The 16,014-nt window shown below is 40.4% G+C and overlaps 1 protein-coding gene across 20 annotated transcripts in view; it reads right to left on the bottom strand.

Moving 5' to 3' along the window:
* Cacna1d (calcium voltage-gated channel subunit alpha1 D) overlaps positions 1-16,014 on the bottom strand; it is a 358,933-nt gene that overhangs the window by 143,574 nt on the left and 199,345 nt on the right. For all 20 annotated transcript variants that reach the window (XR_010050123.1, XR_010050124.1, XM_063257272.1 and 17 more), the window contains exons 4-5: positions 10,160-10,299; positions 2,780-2,922 (exon numbers count right to left, since the gene is read on the bottom strand). Coding sequence is in view for 18 of the 20 variants with exons in the window: in XM_063257272.1 (XP_063113342.1) it covers positions 2,780-2,922; positions 10,160-10,299 (283 nt within the window). In the remaining 2 variants the exon portion in view is untranslated. The remainder of the gene's footprint in view (positions 1-2,779; positions 2,923-10,159; positions 10,300-16,014) is intronic.

Here is a 16,014-nt window from a genome sequence, read left to right as displayed (position 1 = left end):
CCGTGGAATCTGAATGCCTGACAAAACACTGAAGAATAAGTAGCCTGCAACTGAAAAGTGGGCTTGAGAGGCAAGAGACTAACTATTCATAGCCAGGGTGCAGGGACCACTGCCAAGGAAGAGACCTGAACTCTAATCCCGACCCCAATCCTAATCCCAAACCCTCACCCCATGCTTCTTGGTGACTCTATTTTTCTAAAAAAGCTTCATTGCAACCAAAATGTCAGCTGTGCTTTACCTTTAAATGTTTAAATGGTTTCTTTTGGAGAAAAAAATGTACCAATAGGATAACTTTTAATATTTTTGCCTCCCAAAAGGAATGAAGGGAAGGGAAAAGAATAAACAGTGACTCTGATCTATTTGGACAGGTTTGTTATTTTGGGGTGTATTTTATTTTATCTATTTTTGTTTTGAGACAAATATGGGCTATTCCAAATCACTCAGAAGTTAGCTCTTAAATTCTATGGCAGTGACCCATAAGCCTTATGAATACTTTTATGTTTAGTGGAACTGGTGTATTTCAGATTGATCAAATTTAGGAGATAAAAAAGTTGCATCTTGATGTGAACTTTCAATACATTTGGCTCTGGCTCTTGTGTGATATACAACAGACATCCCAGAATACTCACTGGGGATGATGGAAAGGAGTGGGAAGAACACCAGCCTGGGAATCAGGGCACTTGGTCTGGTTCTGTGTAGCTGTCCACCAGAACCTGCAAAGTCACTGCCTTTTAACAGGTTTCAATCTGATCAACTAAAAGAAGATGCAGACAGGCCAGAAGATCTTTAGGAATCTTTCCCATTTGGCTGATCTTTCACTCTCATAAATACTTATCAGCTAACTGAATACAGGTGGTCAAGAACTGCATAAATGTCTGATTTATCTCTTTTTGAAATAAAGTTTACCTGTCACTGAATGATGACCCCCTACACACACACAACACACACACACACACAAATCATGACTTATAAAACGGTCAGAAATATCATTAAAAGGGAGTAGACGATTCTCAGATAAATATCAATAGTTAAATAGTTCTGGGCATTTTCACTGTTTGCTTGTAATGAAGAAGAAACCAACCAGCCCTAGAATGAGCATGGCCAAAAGCCCTGATCACTTCTCCCAAAATCCATTTGAGTTTGATAAAAGGATTGAGTTTCTCATGTGAGCAGTTAAAATCTGGGCTTAAAAGCCTCCATATAAGACCAAGTCCCCCATTTTTCCCTCTTGACTTGTAGGAGAGTGAGTTGTGGATTTCTGCTAACTTCAGGGGGAAAGGAAGTAATACAGTTCAAAACGATTCTCCAGAGATGCGAGCCATCACCCAAGTGGCCGACACACTGCTACACCAGGTCAGAAGTCTTCACTGGCAGGAGACCCTCACAAAGCATGAACCACAGCCCCATGGGTCTGCATGCAGCACATTCCACGAGCCAGCGGTCCTGTCATTTGCTCTTCGTGGGGGAAAGGCTATTGCGGTTACTCTGAAATTAGATTAAGCTATAGCAACTAAATCTGAAAGATCTCTGCTCACTGAACTTTTCATTTAACCATCTTTCACTCAACCAAGTCAGTCATTTCCAAGGTATTTCCATTTTCTCAATTGCTTCCAGACAGTTCTGTGGTTTTGACTTCTGCTATCTTTTTCAATGAAAATAAATGAACCATCTGGAAAAACAAGCACACATAAAACACCACTTCCTACATTTTAAATGTTAAATTTGGAAATGAGGGGTTTTTTTTTCCTTTCCTCACGGAAGGTTGTTGGTGTATTCGAAGTGCCAACAGGATTAATGAAATTTCATGAAGAACTTCTGGAAAGGCCAAAAAAACAAAATAAAACGAAACACCTATGATCTTCTGGATTTATGACTTGTAGAAAACAGACACACCCTGCATTAGTCCTGGACCTTTCTTTCAGCTCTGAGCAGGCAACCATCTAGGAAAGGTAAAGGACTTCTGCCCTCTGAAGTCCCCAACATCGGGAGACACACTGGGGACAGAGCCAGTGAGGAAGCACAGGAATCCTGCACTTGCCAGCCACCAGACAGGGCATCTATTCCAATTTAGGTCTTACTCAACCTGGCTGAGGCTGGCACTGACAGGTACTGTAGGCCCAACGCAAAACACCTGCGAGACTCCTCTGGGGTCTACATCCTGTATCTGCCTCTATTCTTTCATTAGGTCCTCACAGCCACCTCCAAGGCAGGTACTGCTGTGCTATGTATACACAGGTGAGGAAGCTGAAGCATCTGTCTCTTCCCTCTGGGTTGGACAGGAACAATTCCAAATAGAGGAGGAATTACTCAAGAGTTTCCAGAAGTCTAGGTCCCTGTGACTACGCACTCTGAAAACATGCCATGAGCTGAACTCTCCAACATTATCCTCTGTGTCATCCACCACTTTCCAAGTGGCAGGCCCGGGAGCAGGAAAATGATAGCAGTGTAGTGTCAGAGAAGAAAACCAGACTAGAATCAGGAGGCCTGAACCCAAGGTCTATGGCCATCACCACCCAGCCTCTCTGCAAGAGAAGACTCTTCTTCCACACTGGAATGACAATAATCACCACTTGTCCTCCTTTTGGGGCTATCCTGGAGCTCCAAAGTGACAGGGTAAGCCAAAGCATTCTGCCTGCTGTAAGAGCCCGCAGGATCGGCTGCTGGGCCACTGACAGGCGAGCAGCAACTCACCTCAGGAAACCCTGTTTCCTACCACTAAGACCCACCCAGAAGAAAAGCATCAGCACACTCCTGGCTCTGGGAAACAAAAAATGCTTACTGGGCACTCCTGATACTAGTCGAAGTGGTCGTAACACTCGAAAGGCACGGAGGGCTTTGACATCAAAGCCTCCTGATTTGCCGCTAGAGTGGTTCCCGCCTTCTGTTTCTTTGGTTAATTGTTCCAAAATTACACTAAATAATCTGAAAGAAAAAGAAAAAAATGTTAAGAGTCTGCCACCCAGGGAAGCAAACACAGGATGATAATAGCAGTTATTTTTGAACAAGGGCTAATTCTGTAAGGCTGCTGCCTAAACTGCAGGCAAAGCAAAAGCAAGGCCCCAGCTATGGAATCTGAACCCGATCCCTCTGTCTAACATGATTTGAGACAGGGGATAATCTACTTCCAGAACAATGAAGCAGCTGTGTGCAGCGCTTCCCTGCCTAGGCAGGGACCCAGGGATACAGTGATGACCAGGGGGCTGCCCCAAGCTGGACCAAGAACAGTGTCCTTGGTGGTTCCGTGTTGAGTGCTCACTGTGTACTAGCACCTTACACACTTTACCTTGCTAATCCCTACACACATGCTCTGCACAAGAATCACTAACACTGCTTTAGACACATGGAAACAGGATGATGGGAACAAACATTCTGCTCAAAGTCATCAAGTAGGGGCAGAACGAACATCTGAATACAGATCATCTGCCCCCCTACACTGTAGTTCTGTACAGGGCAGGGAGTTTCATTTGTTTGCTTTGTTGAGCTTAGTGTCTAAAACAGTTCTTGACACATAGAAACTGCTCAAAAATAGCTGATGAAGTCAATAAGTGACCTAAACATCCCACAACTTAATGTGTTATATTGCATCCGGTGTGGCCATTCACGTGCACACTCGCACCCACACACCCCTGCACCCTCACGGAGGTATTTGGGGAATGACACAGATCATAGACAGGAGCTATGCACAGGCTAAGGCTAAAAGCCCTAAGGGAAGGTATTAATATTGTCATTTTTCCTGCTGAAATGTGAATAATATTGTATCTGGCAGCCATGGTAAGTTTTTTCCCCACTCTTGGAAGGTTTTTTGGATAAAGCTATTTTCAGGCAATCTGCTCACTTAACAGCTACTTTTGTTCTTTCAAATAAATATTTATTCTTCGCAACTGTTGCTCACTTTTCAGAATATAAATATAAAATTGCCCACTGCAAATAGCATCAACTCTGGCCAATCAGATTGCAGGAATGATTGGCCTAGCAACAAAGAAAAGGTTCCCAAAGGTTAATTAACAGCCAAAGCGGAAATTCTGCCCTCACTGGCAGGCTGCTGGATCACTAAAGACGCGAAGTCCATGAAAAACAGGGTGGTCTGATTGCAGTCCTGATTGGGCACAGCCCTGTCATTTAGGGCGCATTTATGGACCAAATCTTTGTTTTAATAACAGTACCACAACTGGCAACGAATCCATCGAGGAGGGGAAACAAGCCAGGTCTCTATCTTTCCAAAGCTTCAGAGGTGGGCTCTTCCTAGCCATCGCTAGGGAAACAGACCAACTTTATGACAAATTTCTCATTAACGTAATTTTAAAAAGTTATTGTAAACCCCTGCAGCAAGGCTAAAGTTAAAAGGCTCTCCTCCAAAACAAGTTCATAGCTTCACAAAAACAAAGTGGAAGGAAGAAGGAAACCTCAAACTCTTCTGAAACATGGAAGCCACAGGAATTTTCATCCCAAAGCATTAGGAAAGTAATTTATGCAGGTGGTGACTTAAGATCACTTTCAAGCACCAATGTTTTGCGACGTTCACTTCACAGTACTTTCATTCTCTATCCTTCATCAATGTCCTTGAAAACAGGTGAATAATGTCTCTTTCTCTCTCTTAGTGCAGAAGAGTCTGAGTCAGAGAGAAAAGATAGCTCACATCCCAGGTTGTATGCATACCTAACAATTTTGAGGCATTAAGAAAGGCCCTCTTCTCTGGGTCCCAGTTTCTCTGTCTATGAAATGGGAAATTGGATTAGGGACCCAGACCCTCCTTCCTATTTTATATTCCGTGGTTCTATTCCCTTACCACCACCTCTGCCCAAAGAAGTATCATGTGCCTGAAAAAAAGCAATATTTGGCCCTAGGTTGTTGTTAAAAGTTTATCCTAGACAGGAAAGAAAAGCAAGCAGCTGCCTAAATTAATAAAAGTCAGAAGCATGAGGAAGAAGACTCCATGGTCTTCTTCACAAAACCTTAAATAATGAGGCTGTCTGAATATTTGAAATGTTTCTTTCTTGAGAAACCAGGGGAGTAGGGTAAAAGTTGGCTCACACCACACTTTTCTTTACAGGGAGTAACTTCAGCTCTGGTAGACCCATTGAGTCCTCTTGTGGTCACGTTACTAACAGTTAATATCTAGAAATTTCCATTAGTTTCTTAATGTCTCTGATAATGGGAATTCTCATAAAACAAACAGGTCACTGTGAACTTGGAAGAGAAAATCCACTGGATCGAGACACAGACTACAGCTGGAAACTTCAGTGAGCAGGAATTTGATTCAAATGAAGACATCACAATTTGTCTTTTTCTTTTATACAACTTTTCTCCTGTTCTTTCTCTGATCATAATTTAGTGCCTATTTTAGATGAAGAATAATGTTATATATAAAGTTTTTCAAACTTACTGAGAAAGGACCAATAAGCACAATATTTTAGTTTCCTAGATGGTTCTTTTACTCTTAAAATCAGCTTTATTGCAGTTTAATTTACATATAATAAAAGGCACCCATTTAACATGTACCATAAGTGAGTTTTGCAAATTTGTAGGTTTAAGTAACAAACACCACAATGAAGGGGACACAGGTGTTTCCTGACTATTCTCTTCTGCCCCTGTGCAGTCATCTTCTCTCTGAGCTCTCCTTCAAGTCCCCACTGATAGGCTGTTTATCCAGGCGGCATTCTTTTCCTCTTTTAGAACCTACATAAATAGAACCATGTCATATGTTCTTCTTGCTTATCATCTTTTGCTTGACATATTTCTGACGTTCATCAAAGTTGTTACATTTACTGGTTTGTTTTCTCTTTGGGGTTAAGTAATACTCCATTATATAAATGTGCCAAATGTATTTATCCATTCCACCTGCTGTGAGGTCATCTGGGTTATTCTGTTTTTCTCCTGAGCAAAGCCCTTCTGTGCACATGTATTTTTATTTACCTTGGGTAAACACTTCAAAATAACTGGTAACATAGTCATATGGTAAGTTGTTTTAACATTTTTAACAAGTTGCAAATTTTTTCCAAAGTTGTTTTATCACTTTCCATTTCCAGAAGTGGTAGAGGAGAGTTCCAGTTGCTCTTACGTTAGTTAACATTTGATATTTTTGGGTTTTTTACATTTAGTGATTCTAGTAGGTATGCGATATGGACATCTGAGATGTGGACACTTCTCTAATCACCGGCAGTGTTCACCTCCCCTTCACAGGTTTGCCGGCCGTTCACAGATATGTTTTCGTGAAGGGGTACGTTCAAGTCTTTTGTCCATTGTATACTAGGTTGTCTGCTTACTGTTGGATTGTAGGAGTTCTTCATATATTTTGAACACAACAAATGTTAGAGCTGAATATTTTTTCCCAATCTGTGAATCATTTTTTCCTTTTCTCCACACTGTCTTTTGAAGCAATGTTTTAAATTTTGATAAACTGAAATTTTTCTTTAATTTTTTATGGTTGATGCTTTTTATGCCTGAGAAATCTCTTGCCTACTCTGAAGTCATAAAGCTTTTCTCTCATATTTCTCCTAGAAAAAGAACGTGGTTACTCTAGGGCGAGTTTCAGCAAAAACTTCTATAATACATTAGATAGTAAATACTTTAAGATTTCAGGTTATAGGATCTCACCTTTGCTGTTAAACACCCAAACAGCCATGGACACAAGTAAATGTGGTAGAATTATAATAAAACTTTATTTTATTGTAAACCAAAATAGGTAGCAAATACAATACTTTCTCAGTAGACGGTAGGGTGGGGGCAGGATTTGATCAACAGGTAGCGGTTTGCCAACCCAAGCTCTAGAGTTTAAAACACACATCTCATCACAGTCTATCTTCAAATAATATTCTATCATTCTGTCTACTTATTGTATGAGTACTTGGCAAGAGAACAAAATTACTGCTCTATCCTAATCCTTTCTGCAATTATTGAAATATATCTTACTTCTAGGAAAGGTATAAACCCAACGATACATTGTTAATTTTTGCTTTAAATGACCACCTTTAAAGATCTTTTAAAATGAGAAAAAAACCTGCCATGCATTTGCCCTTTGTGAAATTCTTCTTTCATGTGGACTCACATTTCTATCTGGCATTATTTTCCCTCCACCTGCAAAACTGCCTTTGAACTCTGAGATCCAAGTCTATCAGTCATGAATTCTCAGCTCTGATTTGTCCAAAGAAGTTTTTTTTTTTTAAACTTCAGTCTTGGAATATATTTCACCAAATAACAACTGGAGGTTGCCCTTTTCCCCCATTTTAAAGATGTCTCATTATTGTCTGCTGGCTGGCTTAGTTGCTCAGAAGTCCAAGACAGCTTTTCCTCTGTTTTAAAGTTTTCTCATCGTCACTGCGTGCTGATAATTTGACTATGCCTATGATGTCCCTTGTCATGGCTTTCTTTACATATATTTTGCTCAGGCTGTTTTAGCTCCTTTTACAAGCTTGTATTTTTCATCACATTTGAAAAATTTGGTGTCATTTGTTGAAATATATTTTTTCTGTCTCCTCTGTCTCTTTTCCTTCTGAGACATTCCAAATATATGACAGTTAGACCACTTGATAATTCCCACAGGTCATGGACGTGGCATTCATTTTTTCCTTAATTAGCATTCTTTACATTGCTGTATCTTCAAGTTTCCTGGTACTTTTTCCTTGATAGTGTCTCACACAGTATTAAGCCAATCCAGGAAAATTTTTCTTTTTAGATATATTTTTCACCTTTGGAAGTTACATTTGGTTCTTTGTTATAGTGTCATGTATTCCTTGTATTTATAATAGCAGGTTTTATTCTAATACAAAGTTCTTCTCTGCCAATTGCAGTATTTTTGCCATTTCTGACTCTGTTCCTATTGACAGAATTTCTTGCTAGGTATAGGTAAAATTATTTTATGGGTCTAGTATTACTGTATGCTGAACATTTTAAAAATCCTTCTAAAAATCCAAGCATGGTGGCACACATCCAGAATCCCACCACTGTGCAAGGCTGAGGCAGAAAGGCTGCCAGCTCGAGCCTAGCCTAGGAAATCTGGCAACACAGTGAGACTCTGTCTCAAAATAAAAATTAAAAAGAGCAAAGGCTGCAGCTCTAAGCAATGGCCTTGGGTTAAACCAAAATTAGTGCCAAAAAATAAATAAAAGTATTTCTATTTTATCGTCTTCCTCTGAAGAGCACTGAAGTATTTTCAAAGTAGGTTTATTCTTTTTCAGGGTATTTTTTTATATTAAAAAAAACACTAGCAAGGGCTTCAGGAAATCTTTACACTAGGACAGGGGTTGGCAGACATTTTCCATAAAACACCAGACAGTAAATGTTTCGGGCTTTATGGACCTAAACTATTCGATTACATAAGCAATGAGTAAGGCTACATTAAAATAAAACTTTATTTGTAAAAATAGATGGCAGGCTAAATGGGCTAGATTTTGGCCACCACATAGTTTGCTGACCCCTACTCTAAAACTAAATTAGCTCTATTAATAATTGTCCTTCTAGAGTCTCCACGACAGTCCAAGGAGCTCACTGAGGTCTTTTATTCTGGTCAGTCAGGATCTGAACACATTTCTGCCCTAGGTGAGCCCTGGTATTCACAGTATACACACTCCCCCCACCAGGCTTTCTTCTTTTTTCTAATAGTGTTCTTTGTCTGGCTTCATAGAATTATATCTCACATACATCATCAACCACAATTCTGGAAGGCCACAAGACACATTCAGGAAGTACTCTATTTTCCTCTTTTCCCATATTTTGCCTCTCAAATTTCTGTCACTGAATTTTTCATTCTGTCTCTTAATCTTGGGGGGACCAGTATGCTTACTTGGTTCCCTGTCTCTGTGCTGTGCTGTCCTATGCAAAGTCTCCAGGCAGCAGCACATGGACAGAAGAAATGGAGCTAAGTACCTCCATTCCCTACCTATTCCAATGGCAAGACAGGCACACAAGACTGTTAGGGAACCAAGAGCCCTGCTTTGCACTCCTTGACAGAGTACCCCAAATGAAGGAAGAAACTCCCTTCCTGCCTATCTCCCATCTATTCACTGATAAGCAGTGCTTTCTCAGTGATGCCTCAGGTGCCAATGTACTATGGTAGCTTTTGGCAAAAGCTAACTGTTCCCCTCATGTGTCTAGTTACCTCACTGGGCCACCACTTTGGATCCCATTTTAATTTTCTGGATTAAAAGGACAGACCTCAATCAGACTTATTCTACTGCTCAACAGCCAGCAGAATTAGTATCAAATGAAAACCCCAAGGATTCATGATAAAATGATAATCTGAAAGAAAAATCACCTTGTTTAACTGCATGAGGCAGCTGACCAAAGTCATAGAAAGGAAAATAAAAGAGGCTATTTAAAAATATCTCTCTACAGAAATAAATATAATCTTAGAAGCAACCAATAAAACAAGTAGAGTAATTAAGATTCACACACAAAAAAGGACATACTTGATTTCCCCCACATGGACGTTTTATGCAAAGATTCATCGCTCTTCTGATACCAATTCATTTTTCTCTGCTAGTAACATTTCCAGGTGTGGAAGGAGCAGCAAAACACAGGCCACTATTTTTTATTTCAACATTCTCTAACTAAAACTACTGATGTCTTCTTCCTGCAACAGGATTTTGAGAAAACACCTGGTTCTCTGCATTTCTAGCTTATTTCACTTATGGCAGATATGTGACATCATTCAGACACTTGTTTTGTTGTTTAAAATAGAGCGAGTAGCAAGCCAGACTTTCTCCCACAAATCAGCATGAAAAAACAGCTTTGTTCATGGGATATTAAACAGCAGAGTATCTCAGTGGTATAGGGAATTATTATTATTATTATCATCATCATCATCATCATCATCATCATTAGTTAGCTTGCCAGTGTGCTAAGTATTAAGAGCTCTTGTCACCTGACTCTAACCATTAGCAGGGCTGATCTATTTGTGGAGATCCAGGCCCTGGAAGGTAAACTCTCTCATTAGGACCTGAGATTTCCTTCCACAACGCATTACTGAAAAAGAATAATAAACCAGTTTCTTCTCAGAGATTGGCAGTGGCATTGGCAGTCTTAAAAGAACCCCTGGTAGGTCCTGGTTCAATAACTGGCATAAAAAACAATGTTCTTCCTTAAAAAGACTGTTAGTTGTCCCTCCAACCTCTACCTCTTATTTTCTATACACATTTTCCCGAAGTAAGAAGGACTTACTTACCCTACTATTACTATAACAAAATCCAGTAAATTCCATCCATTCCTAACATAAGCATTTGGATGCAGCAGTAATCCATATGCTATAATCTTCAAAAATGTCTCGACTGTAAAAATAATCAGGAAGGCATATTCTACTTTTTCCTGTGAAGAGAAACAAAGAAACATACCAAAGAGAAAAGAAAAGAAGAAAAGAAAAACAAACCAGTGATTAGAATTGACATTTCAGAGATAAAGCACTTTTCTCCAAAGTTTTATTATGAGAAATGGAATGATTACACTGCACCTGGGCCAGGAAAGCATTTTAATTTTAACACTGAATTCATCATAAGCAGCTACGTGTAAAACGCTTTTCATTCCAGGCTGCATGATTGCATTTTGCCACCTGCCCTGATGTGTGTGCCATGAGGCTGCCTAGAACAGAACAGGCATGTTTGTTATTTGCCAAACGCAGCATGTTTTTCTCCCGAGACCGCCAATTCAGGCCTAGAAAAGCACAAAGGTGCAAGTAAAGATGACACCAGCAGGTTTGAACAGAATGTCCTCTGGAAGAAATAAAGATATGTCTGTTTTGATCCCTATTTCCTCTTGGGTTTACATCTGATTTGTAAGTCAGCTTTGTCACGAAGTAGCAGGGCGACCTTGGACAAGTCCTTCCCCGCCTCTAGACATAAGTGTCCTCATCTCCAGAGTTAAAGGGAGTGAATTTGGATGGCAAACACACTGCCTGATTTACTGGCATACCCCTCCTTCTGGGCAACACTGCTGCCAGGCCACCAGGCACTTGCCCAGGGCTCAGCATTCCCACCTGACTACTGTGCACCCACCCCAGGGCTGGAAAACACAGAACCTTTCCAGGTCCAATCCACAGGGGTCCACGAGCTGAGGAAAACACCTCAAGGGGTAGGTCTAAACATTTTGACTCTTTTCTCTTTTATAAATATTTCTTTCTATGGGCCTAGTTTCAATAGAAATCTGAACCAACAGGCATTTCCTGCTAAGAAACTACCTAATAGTGAAACAAAAAAAACCTTAGAACTCTTCAATCTGGTCTATGGAGTACTCATGCTATCTTTGGGCCATGATGCTTAGTGAACTAGAGCTCGTGGAATTCACTTAATAATATGCCTAGCAAAAGAGATCAAAATAAATCTGATGCAGGAACATACTCAGGAAGCACCTCTTCTGCATGATGGGCTCTGTACCAAAAGTGGAGATTAGCAAAACATCTCCAACCCTGGTCACAGTTCTCAAAAGGTTTAATCTGGTAGTAGACATGAAGGTTTCAAGCATATACAGAGGACGTCTGAAATCACAAGACAAGCTGCTGACAAGGCCCCTCCATCTCTACCCTTGGCCAAGGTCTTATCCACTCCCCACTCATCCTTCCTTTTCACAACTGACTGGGGTGAGAACTTTGTTGTGCTTTATGTGACACTATTGCAGACATATTTTTATAAATGCAAATGTGTATGTTTTTAAAAGAACATTTAAGCTTTTGAAACTTTTTATTCTTAAAATCATCTTTTAAAACATTTCAGGAAGATTCTCATAGGCTTGGTCCCTAAAAGTTTTTCACCAAATATATATATTTGCTTGCAGTAACCCCTGTGCTCCTTTATGCTTAAATGAGAACTCCGCCCAAGCTGGCCCTGCTCTAGCTATCTGCTGCAGGGGTACCACCCTCTGTCTCTGACTGCCCCCTCTCCCCGTAGGACTTCCCCATGACTTGCCACCAGTATACTCCCTCACGGCCACCAAGGGAACCATCCAAATCACAGCTGTGCATCCAGAAGTCACCCTGCTTTCAATCCCCCGCTGGTTATGTAAACGCCAGTTTATCAATTCTTCCTTCACTGCCCCACAGTGATCATGGTCCCTGTCATTTCTAAACCTGCCCTCAGAGCTTCCTCTGAACTCCAGGACACCACCACCACAGTCTGATAAATTCTATTTTGGTTTGTGTTATCCAGAGTCAGGACATTTACAATGTAAAAAACCTAGCTCATTCCCAACCTCTTAGCTCATGAGTTCTCTGGACCTTCGAACAGGTCACATTCTTGGAGGGGCTCTTCCTGTCCCCTACACCTGCACTTCCACATTCCGCCCCAGTACCCCCAGTATCACTTCACAGAACCCTGTCTTCTGGGTTCAAGAGCTTTAGGAGGTGCTCCCAGAGCGCCACAGACACACTCTCAGGCCACAGGCAGACCTACAAGACTGTCCTTGTTTTGCAACCAGTGTACTTTATGTGAGGAAGCACACCATGTCACACTAGACAATTACACTGAACAACAGGACCCAATTTTACTGCTGAGTGAAAGGGACAGATCCAGAAATATTCCAATAGGCAGGAACATTACCTCTGAAAGCTAAAAGAAAAAAAAAAAAAGAAATAAGAAAAGAGATTGTTACTTCAACAAGAAGCAAAATCCCTGAAAATACCAACCCACTGTGCTCAAATCAGACCCAGACCACTAAATGTACAGCATCAGTGTTTTTGAGACTTGGAATTCTAATGGAACAAGATAATCTAAAAATGGCATACTGATTTTACAAGTCCTCTTCCTCTTTTATACTTTCTGCTTTATTTACTAGGCCAGACAGGAAAAAAAGGCTTTTGCTGCCATCAATATTCATAGCACTTACATCCTTATGTCAAGACACACTACACTTCAGTGCAGAAACACAAGGCCTACAACAAGGAGTTCACCATCAAACACAACCTGTTTTCTTCTCTGATTTTTATTGTAAGTAACATTGCCACAATAACACAAGGTCATTAGTATAACAGAATGGTCTGAGATTTTGTTGTTTATCCTCCTCGTTGTCCTTTTTTAAAGACTGTCTCCTTCAAAAATCTTTATAGTAAATGACTTGATAGAATTGATTGTAAGAAGTATACTTTTGCTTTCCCGGGATTATTACAGAGATTCTACCATGAGGCTAATTGAACAGTCACAGCCTGCACAACACAACAGACCACTTTGCCAGAAACTAATGTCATCTTGGTCTTCAATCCTGACATTAAAAAGGACTCTTATAAGGTAAGTGTACCTCTATGTTAAACAAATATAGTGCTTTAAAATTTTTTTGCAAAACAACCATCATGGGAAGTGGGATAATTAATTGTTTTATTAAAAAGTCTGTTCATTTAAAAAGAGAAAGTCAAGTTCATTTGCAAAGGAAGCCAGCAAGATTGAGAAGCCTCTAACTGGACCAGGTAGCAATGTGCAGAGCAGAGAAGGACTCACGTGAGATTCCGCAAGCAAGACAATGAGGTGTGCGGCCAAGACAGAGGCGTGCACACAGGAAGAAGCAATAGTAAGGACAAAGGAAGTGGGGTGCTTGAAGAAGGAGCATGGAAGGACCCTCCACACTGACAAGAAATGAGGTCCCTTCTATACAAAACCTGGGCACGGGCTACATCTTAAAAGCCCGCTACCCCAAGGCTAAACAGAATGGTGCCCATCGTCCTCCACTCACTGGGCAGAGCCAGATCTGTGCCGCTCCGCTACTCAGCCCTGCAAGTTTCTTCTCACAGGGAGAAGGTTCTAAGTGGTGGGGCCAGTCAAAATCCCTTCAGAAAACCACCACCAGAGGCCCTCATAATTTGGACCCTGTAAGCCCCTGAGTCACCAGAGAAATAAAGACTCAAGTCTAATTCAGAAACCTATGTCATTGCTTTAAACTGGAATTTCGCCAGCAGGACTATTTCTAGGCCAACCACTGCTAAACCAGGTTCCATTTCCAGACCAGTAAACTGTGTATGTGGGTGGGAGAGGCCAGAAGCCTTGTTACTTGGTTCTTTCCTGTTCTGTTTTCAGGGATCCTTTCACTAATGTTGCAGTATCAACATTCACCTGTCTTTCCATCTATCCATCCACCCAGCCACCCTTGAGCACCTGGTCCCTCCTCAGCAGTCTGATCCCAGATCTCACAGAGCTTCCAACCCACTGTCAGAAGATCAACAGAGGACTGATGCAGCTACGTGACATTCACCTTTTTGCTCCTCTCATCTACCCACATGGTAACATATATTTGAAAAGGCTTTCTTGGCTTACTCTGCCAGCAGCTGCCTGTTCTTCAACCCTTCTGCACTCTGCCAGTGCACTGCATCCCTGGGCTCCCTATTGGCAGGAATTATCCCCTACAATCTTCATACCTCTATCATCTAGCACCATATCAGGAATCAATAAGGTGCTCAAAGTTGCCACCTCAAGGACAGAAGGAAAAAGGGAAAGAATAAAGCAACAAACCTAGATACAAAGAAAACTAGAAAAACTCAAGGTTTTATGATCCTAGTATGTATTTATGTATATGTGTGTGTGTATGTGTATATATATATATATATATATATATATATATATATATATCTCAAAAGCAAAAAACATGGTATACACACCTAAGTTACTAGAAAACCTTTACAGATAAGGCCTGGAATAATACTTTTTTTTTTTTTTGAGACAGGATCTCGTGTAGTCCAGGCTGGTTTTGAACCCAATACATAGCTCAGGCTGGCCTCAAACTCAGGGTAATCCCCCTGCCTCTGTCTTCCAAGTGCTGGGATTACAGGCATGTGCCACCATACCCAGCCAGCAAAAACTTTTTAGAAAGAACTACAAGAACAGGGAACAAGAGCAAAAGGTCATTAAATGGGAACTGATCAAACTACAAAAGTTATGTACAGCAAAGGACACATCAGCAGAATAAAAAGGCAACTTACAGAATGGGAAAAGATATTTGCAATCCATGTATCTGCTAGGGGATTAATATCCAAAACATATAGAGAACTCAGCTCAACACCAAGAAAGGAACCCAATTTTTAAAAATGAGTAACGGATCTGCATAAACATTTCTCAAAGAAGACATCCAAACAGTTAACAGGTTAACAGTTAACAGCAAAAATATTCAACCTCAATAATTATCAGGGAAATACACAGTGAGTGTATATACCTATTAGGATGGCTACTATCAAAAACACAAGCATTAAGTGTTGGCAAAGAAGCAGAGAAAACAGAACTCCTGCACATCGCTGGTGGGAATGTAGGTTAGTCCAGCCATTACAAAGGTTCCTCGAAAAATTAAAAATGTGACTACTACAGGATTCAGCAACTCCATTCCTGGAAACTAGTCCAAGGAAATGGAACCAGTGTGTTGGAGAGACATCTGCACTCCCATGTTCACTAAAGCATGGTAGTCAAGATGTGAACCCAACCTAAGTGACCTTGAGTATATAAATGGATAAATTTAAAATACGGTCTATGTACACAAGGGAATATTCTCTAGCCTTTGAAAGGAAGGACAAATACAAATACATACATACATACATACATACATACATACATATCACACACACACACACACACACACACACACACACACACACACACGCATGTGTACCTGCATGCAAGCAGAGGATATAATAGTGGCTACTGGTGGTAGGGCTAGGATACCTGGAAGAAGTGAAGTAAATTCAGGAGATTTATTATACAACATGGTGTACAATAGTATGTACAACATGGTGTAAATTACTAAGACTAGATTCTAAATGTTCTCAGCACAAAAAATAAGTATGTGGACCAATGGATGTATTAATTAGCTTAATTAGCAATCTCGCAATATGTATCTCTGCCCAAATGTCATGCTGTACATCATAAATATGTACAATTTGTTAATTCAAAATAATTGTTTTTAAAAATTATCTCTGTAATATTTGTGTCCCCCAATAAATGACAGTATCTGAAAGGCCAGAAGTCATGTCTATTTCATATATCATTATCACTATGTACTCCCAAAGTCTGTCACAAAAATAGATACTCAATGTTTATAAATGAATACATATGTCAGTATAATGAG

The sequence above is a fragment of the Cavia porcellus genome, unplaced genomic scaffold (genome assembly GCF_034190915.1).
Source record: "Cavia porcellus strain 051 isolate PalLab524CR breed Dunkin Hartley unplaced genomic scaffold, mCavPor4.1 scaffold_10, whole genome shotgun sequence".
NCBI lineage: Eukaryota > Metazoa > Chordata > Mammalia > Rodentia > Caviidae > Cavia > Cavia porcellus.
This window is presented reverse-complemented; position numbering and strand designations above follow the sequence as displayed.